The sequence below is a fragment of the Adiantum capillus-veneris genome, chromosome 12 (assembly GCF_014529385.1).
Source record: "Adiantum capillus-veneris isolate H3 chromosome 12, ASM1452938v2, whole genome shotgun sequence".
NCBI classification, from domain to species: domain Eukaryota; kingdom Viridiplantae; phylum Streptophyta; class Polypodiopsida; order Polypodiales; family Pteridaceae; genus Adiantum; species Adiantum capillus-veneris.
In genome coordinates, this window is record NC_140942.1 from 26,908,601 (window position 1) to 26,915,247 (window position 6,647).

Genomic DNA, 6,647 nt, shown 5'->3' on the forward strand with positions numbered 1-6,647 from the left:
CTTTGGGTTTGGGATTCCTTATGTTTTTTTTATGACTACTCTCTTCTCAAGTAGGCTCTTTTTTGTAAGAGGATTATTGGCTCCCATCTGGAATGAAAAACCATGTTGCTATCCCCCCCCCCCCCCCCCCCCCCCCCCCCCCCCCCCCCCCCTTCTCTCTCTCGTTGTTGCAGGAATTCAATCTAGGCACATTGAAAATGCTACCTTGCATATAGTTGCAAGAGAAATTTTAGTCCGTCTTGATGCTCAATAGTCCCATGCCATCTTCCTTGATAGCATTGCTCTTTCTTGAGAGCCTGATCATATCCCCATGTTGCCACCACACTGCAATGAGGTTGATAATCCCACCATACCCTTGTAGATGACTCTCTCTCTCTCTCTCTCTCTCTCTCTCTCTCCCCCCCCCCCACATACACACACAAAAGCTTCTTGAACAAGCATGTTATCTATGAGATGGTGGCTCTTGACAAGAATTCGTTTTGGCCCTAGTGCCTCTCTTGGCTTACATGTGTTGTGAGACGAGACCCCTGACGTTCTCTCAATTGATCTTCGTCATGGAAGGCTACTCTTATATGCTAACATGGTTCAATCCTCCTACATTAATTAGATTTTGCACCAGGCTACTCTTATTTGCTAACATGGTTCAATCCTCCTACATTAATTAGATTTTGCACCATGCCTTCTTTATCCTGTGGGGCTCTATGCTGCCAGAAAATGCCCTCGGCATTGAAGGAGAGAGGGAGAGAGAGAGAGAGAGAGAACTGTCCGTCATGTGAGGCGGGTTTTTTTCGTGTGAAGAAGCCAGGGACGTGAAATTTGCATGTGAATGTGCCCTTCTCTTAAGGACAGAATGACCTAAATTGCTCGTATAGCAAGCCAGTTCATTTCTCTGCGAAGTGGCCGCCATCGCAAGGGACTGCTGATACTACGAGCGGCCATGGCTCCTCCCAAAGGTCAGCTCTCTCTATCTCTTCTCTCTCTAGCATTGCTGATCACGCCCTAAATATTCTGGTGCTATTCAAGCGCGCAGGCCCTTGGTTTTATCAGCAGTTGCGCCATCTGAGCGATGAGATTTTAGTTCCTTGTGTTCTGTATTTTGATGTATGAACTTGGAAGTGCTCATTGATAGGCAGGCAGGCAGGCAGCTGTTCTGTGCTGACATTTGCGTATTTTGCGATACTTCTTGTTGAGGGTTTCCAACGTCTGAGATAAGCTGATAGGCATGTTTCCGTTGTGAGTTTAGCGATCGGATTTTAAGATGCTGAGACATGATTGTAGATTGGTATTCTTCAGGCACAAGACGATTTGTGACAGTGTAACATGTAGAATGCCGAGGGAGAAGTGTGGTAAATTATGATTTGTAGTTCAGGTTCAAATGCCTTAGTTTGATGTACCTGAACATTTTTAGTCTCCACAGCTTTGCCCACGTGTCTTGAGAGTAAGCCATCTTGAGGTTGTTGATTTCAATTTGTTTCAACTTGCTAGTGCGTGATATTGTCTGTACTTATCTTGGATGCGCAATGGAATTGTTGCAGGTATTTACTCAGCAGTTTGGTTTTGTTTATGGCAGGTGCAGCAGGTAAGTCTGACCCCAAAGCCCAAGCAGCGAAGGCAGCCAAGGCCCTCAAGACCAATGCCCACCTCAAGAAGAAAACCCGGAAAGTGAGAACCTCGGTTACTTTCCACAGGCCCAAGACTTTGAAGAGGGCTCGCACCCCCAAATACCCAAAGCTCAGCGCACCCCACAGACAAAGACTTGACCATTATGAGGTATTGAAGTTTCCCCTAACTACAGAATCAGCCATGAAGAAGATCGAAGACAACAATACCCTTGTGTTTATTGTCGATGTTCGAGCTGATAAGAAAAGAATCAAGGATGCAGTGAAGAAGATGTATGACATCCAAACCAAGAAGGTTAACACATTGATTACGTGAGTGTCTATTTACTTGCTCATCATCAGTGCTAGTAACTTTTGGCTTTAAATTTGACGGTGGACATTGTGTGGTTTTGACAGACCAAAGGGGCAGAAAAAGGCTTATGTTAGGTTGACTGCTGATTATGATGCTTTGGATGTTGCGAACAAAATTGGAATTATCTAAGTGATTATCAATCACCGGTAGTGGGGAATATGTAGCTTTAGGATTGGTTGAGATTTGAACCTCGAGCCTTCACTGACAGACAGTTTGTACGACTTTGTTTTAAGCTGCTTCGGTTACCAATTTTGTCTCCGTGAAGCTGCCTGAGTATATGCCCAATGGAATTGGATTTTATAATTACAGTCAGTCTTTTTTGCAGGCTCTATGCCTTTATTTGTAAGATTTGCCACAAGAAATTGCTGTTTCTGTATTTGCCTCATTGTTATGTTGTGCCACGTGTTGCTGTAGTTTTATTGTTCTCACGTGTACAGTGAAGGCTGTACACGAGTATTATGTGGCCGGTCTGTTGTCTCAACCAAGGCTTATGGTTTGCGGATGGAGTTGTAGAAGATTGCAGTCTGGCCGTTACGTTTTGTTGCCTAGAGCAAGGCATGGATGGAGTGGTAGAATCGTAATGGACAAGTTCCTTGTTTGAAAAAGTATTTGGCTGTTTTTTCAACTGCATCACTCGCATCACACAACTTGAAAGAGTTTCTGAATCTTGAGAGGTTTGTAGCTACTAACATGTTGGAAGGTTACTGGCTCTTTTTTCCTTGATGTACCGGTAGATTTTCTATATCATTTGTCAGTCCTGTGCCATTTATTATTTGTCAGTCTGGTTTCTGATTTTCCTGCAGGGCAAAGGGTTGCTACCCCTTCGCCTCACATTGTATTTCATGCACCCTACTTGGTCCCCCAGTCCACTATTCTACTGGCTTTTGATCTTGTGCAGTTCTTGAGAGATGCTTTGGTATAACCTGTTTTCATCAAAGTGTTCTGAGCTGCTTCTAACCTCTTAAGCTCTGTCTGATTGCATTTCACGTATCCCCCACGTTCCCTCAGTCGACAACTTACTGCTGTGCGGTTCTTGATATCTGCCCTGGTCTAACCTCACTTGCTGGCGTGCATTTATTTTTCCTATGGGGGAATATAGTCTTAAGTTATCTTACAGTAGTTCATGTCTAACTTGCTCCCTCAGGCAGTTTTACCCGATTTCGATCTTGTTCAGTTACTGAGACTGATGCCTAGTCTCATTTTTGGCAGTGTTGATGTTTGTGATGCATAAGCACTATTTTAACAGCATTGCAGGTTTCCCATTTTCTCTCCTAGTCAACAGTTCATCTGTGGCAGTGGGTTAGTATAATGTCAAATGTAGGGATCGACCAGCATGATCTGGCTGTGAACTGCTTTTGCGATTCTAAAAGTGGAGGCATGATTTTTTATGAAAATGCTGCAGCGAAGAGTCTGGGTTCTTTTGAACATACACACAGTGCTCTGTTGGCTCTTCTTGATTTTAGTGCACAGTAAGTATAGAAAGATTTTAATTGGTTTGTTCCTTCACTTTACTGTGGGCCACTACAAACATATGCAAAAATAGACTTTAATGCTTTAAGAATGCACTCTGCTAAGATGAAACCCGTACTTGTTAGGAACTGAAGTATCTTGGCACATGGCAGTAAGGGCCTCTAGTTCATGGTGCACAATCTAGCTTCTGCTGTTAGTGAGGGAGGAGCCTATGGAATCGAGGACTGCTATGTAGAAATTGTGTGCATTAGCATTCAAATGGTGCTATAATTCTCTTATGAAACCATAATTCACTGAAGTTGGTCTGAAAGCACTGCCCAAGAAGAATCGATGGCCTGCATAGAAAACAAGCCTCGACTTTAAGAGGCGTTTCACTCTTTTCCCCACAGAAAGCAGAGCATGAGTACTTGCTGTGCTTCGAGGTGCATTTCAGAGAAGGTATATGATTTGAACGTTTGGCTCTTATTTTAAAATGACGAGAGGGAAGGGGTTGATGCAGATAAGGCTTACCTATTATTATGTCTTCACTTGGTAAGCCTAATGAGGTTTCTGTGTTTTGTGAGCCTACCTACATGTAGTTGCTTGGCAAAATCTAGGCCATTGATCTCACCCAAAATCGGACCACAAGGGCGCTTGCTTCTAGTTGACCACACATAACTAAAAGTGCCTGTTTTTTGTGCCTGTGTCGTCGTCAACAGCATTTACATCACATTTGAATGCAGCATGCAGAACTGGGTGCTGTGTTGAAAGAAGAGATGTGATCCACCTTGTCCCATAAGATTTGAGTTTCAGAAAAAGTATGAATATAGAGCTGTAAAATTTGACGTACTCCCAAATGATGACTTTGTGATCCTGCATGAGGGGAGTAATTGAACTTGATGCACTGGATTTGTACCAAATTGATTGTAGATGCTCATAGGGGAGATAAAAGCATGCACACACAAATGTCTTTTGGATCTCGGCCACATCTGTGCCACTGGCAACCAAAAACTTTGAAAGGTGACATCTTGGTAAAATCAGCTTTCTTGGGATTTTCGTCCCTGATGACAACGCGAGCATCAAAGATTTGCAAAAGGATGCTAAGTATCGGAAAGAAGAGGAACAACACAGTAGCAATGGTGATTGTAGACATGATAAAGAAGTGAACACGACAATCGATACGATGGTAGAAGTCGCAAAAGAGATTGATGATAGGAATTGCAATAGGCAAGCTGATGGAGATCGTGGTAGACATGAGAGAAGTTACAAAGTACGAAGAGGCCATGACAAAGAGGATGAAATTAGAAGGAATCGTAGCCAGAGGGATGTTGATCGAAGGATCCACACAAAGACATGGTGGTAGTGGCGATGATGATGGACACAAAGATTGGAGCAGGAGGGATTGATATGATTCAAACCCTAGCTAACTTATGTATAGTAGTACTCAATGTGTTTTGTACATGTTTACTTTATTATTAGGTGGTTGATATCAATCTACATGTCCTTGTTTGGCAATGCAATTTATATATTGTAGCACAACATTCTCCTTTGCATAACCGTTCTGTAGCACACAAGGACAACCCTTTTATGTTTTCCTCCTCAAATATGTTTTGCACTAGGGTCTATGATCGATGGCCAAGAGTCTTTGCTCCCTTTGACTGGGACAACATCTCTCTCTCTCTCTCTCTCTCTCTCTCTCTCTCTCTCTCTCTCTCTCTCTCTCTCTCTCTCTCTCTCAGGTTCTACGAGTATACGAAAAATTTGACTACACTTGATTTAGAGTAAGATGAGTGCCTCAAAGATGGGGTCCCAAGTCTGAAGACTAAGTAGCCGCTTTTACCAAGCTGAATAAAATCTGCAAATGACTACCAAAGTAGGTTAAGGAGTAGGGATTAAGTAGAATGATCAAGGTGCAACCCTTTATCTATTGTATAGTGAGCGCTATGGGACACAATTCCCAATGCTCATTCGAGTCCCAAATTGAACTATTGTTGTTGTCTATCAATTGGTTCTACTCATCCGTTCGTGTTTCACAACAAAAGCCAAGGTGAAAATAATCAAAACCAAATAATCAACTACGCTCCAAAATCTATTAGAACTCATACAGCAAAGAGCAGCACCTTGGTCTCATTGCTCAATAATTAATGTACAACACCTTGCTCGATTCAATCCCTCCTTTAGTAGATCTCTGTTTTATCGTGAGTGTGATGGGACACAACTTGCTTCTTCCTAATGCTCATCAAGTCCCAAGCTGAGCTATTGTTGTTGCATATCAATTGGTTCCACTCATCCGCTCGTGTTCCACAACAAAAGTCGAGGCGGGAGCAATCACAACCAACTAACCAAGTAATCAACTGTGCTCCAAAATCTATCAAAACACGTACGACAAAGAGCAATGCCTTGGTCTCATTGCTCATAGTTGTAGAGAAATCTGTGACATTGAACCATTTTACAGGAAGCTATAAAGATAAGCAATCATCAAATATTTTTAATAAATACACATGCACTTCTTTCAGGAATTCGTCAATGCAATTTATACTTGTTTACTTTAGTGCTAGATGCTTGATGTCAATCTGAAAATGTCTTGTTATCTTCTATAGCAATGCCCATCAAACAAGACCAGTTATGACTGGAACATAATGCTTAGTTCAATAATAACTAGAATTTTCCCAAGTGGCATCTTCTTCAAGTCGGTCTTTCCACTTAACTAATGCTTGCCAATGCACATAATGATGAGTAAGCAACTCATGATAGTTTAGAACACTCTCAGGTTTATGCAATTGGGTTGCAAGGAAATCGACCAAAACTTAATGATCAATTACATTGTCATCTCTATGCAAGCGTTTATATAATCGACTTACATGAAAAACCGGATGAATATGAGAGAGCACAGGTAAAGAAAGTTTGTAGGTCATATCTCTGATTTGCTTGGGTATTTCAAATGGCTCATAATACCTAGGAGAACTTACGCGTAGGATCAATTTTTAGACTTTTTGAATGCTCTCGAACACATAAGAATATATGTGCACCTTCTATAAAAGTGACTTGTCGATGTTTCTCATCATCATACTTCTTGTTTATATTTTGTGCTTGTCAAACATTTTGATGAGCGATTTTCAATATGTCCAGATGGTTTTGGATAAAGTCCTTGATTTCTTGAATTTCCTCACTGGCCAACCCCATCGTAACTAGTGATCTAGGTTGAAAGCCAGATTTAAGCATGAAGA

At 41.8% G+C, this 6,647-nt stretch overlaps 1 protein-coding gene across 1 annotated transcript; it reads left to right on the forward strand.

Annotated features, from left to right (window-relative positions):
- Positions 1–804: 804 nt before the first annotated feature.
- LOC147445483 (large ribosomal subunit protein uL23-like) lies at positions 805–2,347 on the forward strand. The gene is made up of 3 exons (XM_086524992.1): positions 805–953; positions 1,571–1,931; positions 2,016–2,347. The coding sequence occupies exons 1-3, from the start codon at positions 938–940 to the stop codon at positions 2,098–2,100; spliced, it is 462 nt and encodes a 153-aa protein (XP_086381118.1). The 5' UTR covers positions 805–937; the 3' UTR covers positions 2,101–2,347.
- Positions 2,348–6,647: the final 4,300 nt, after the last annotated feature.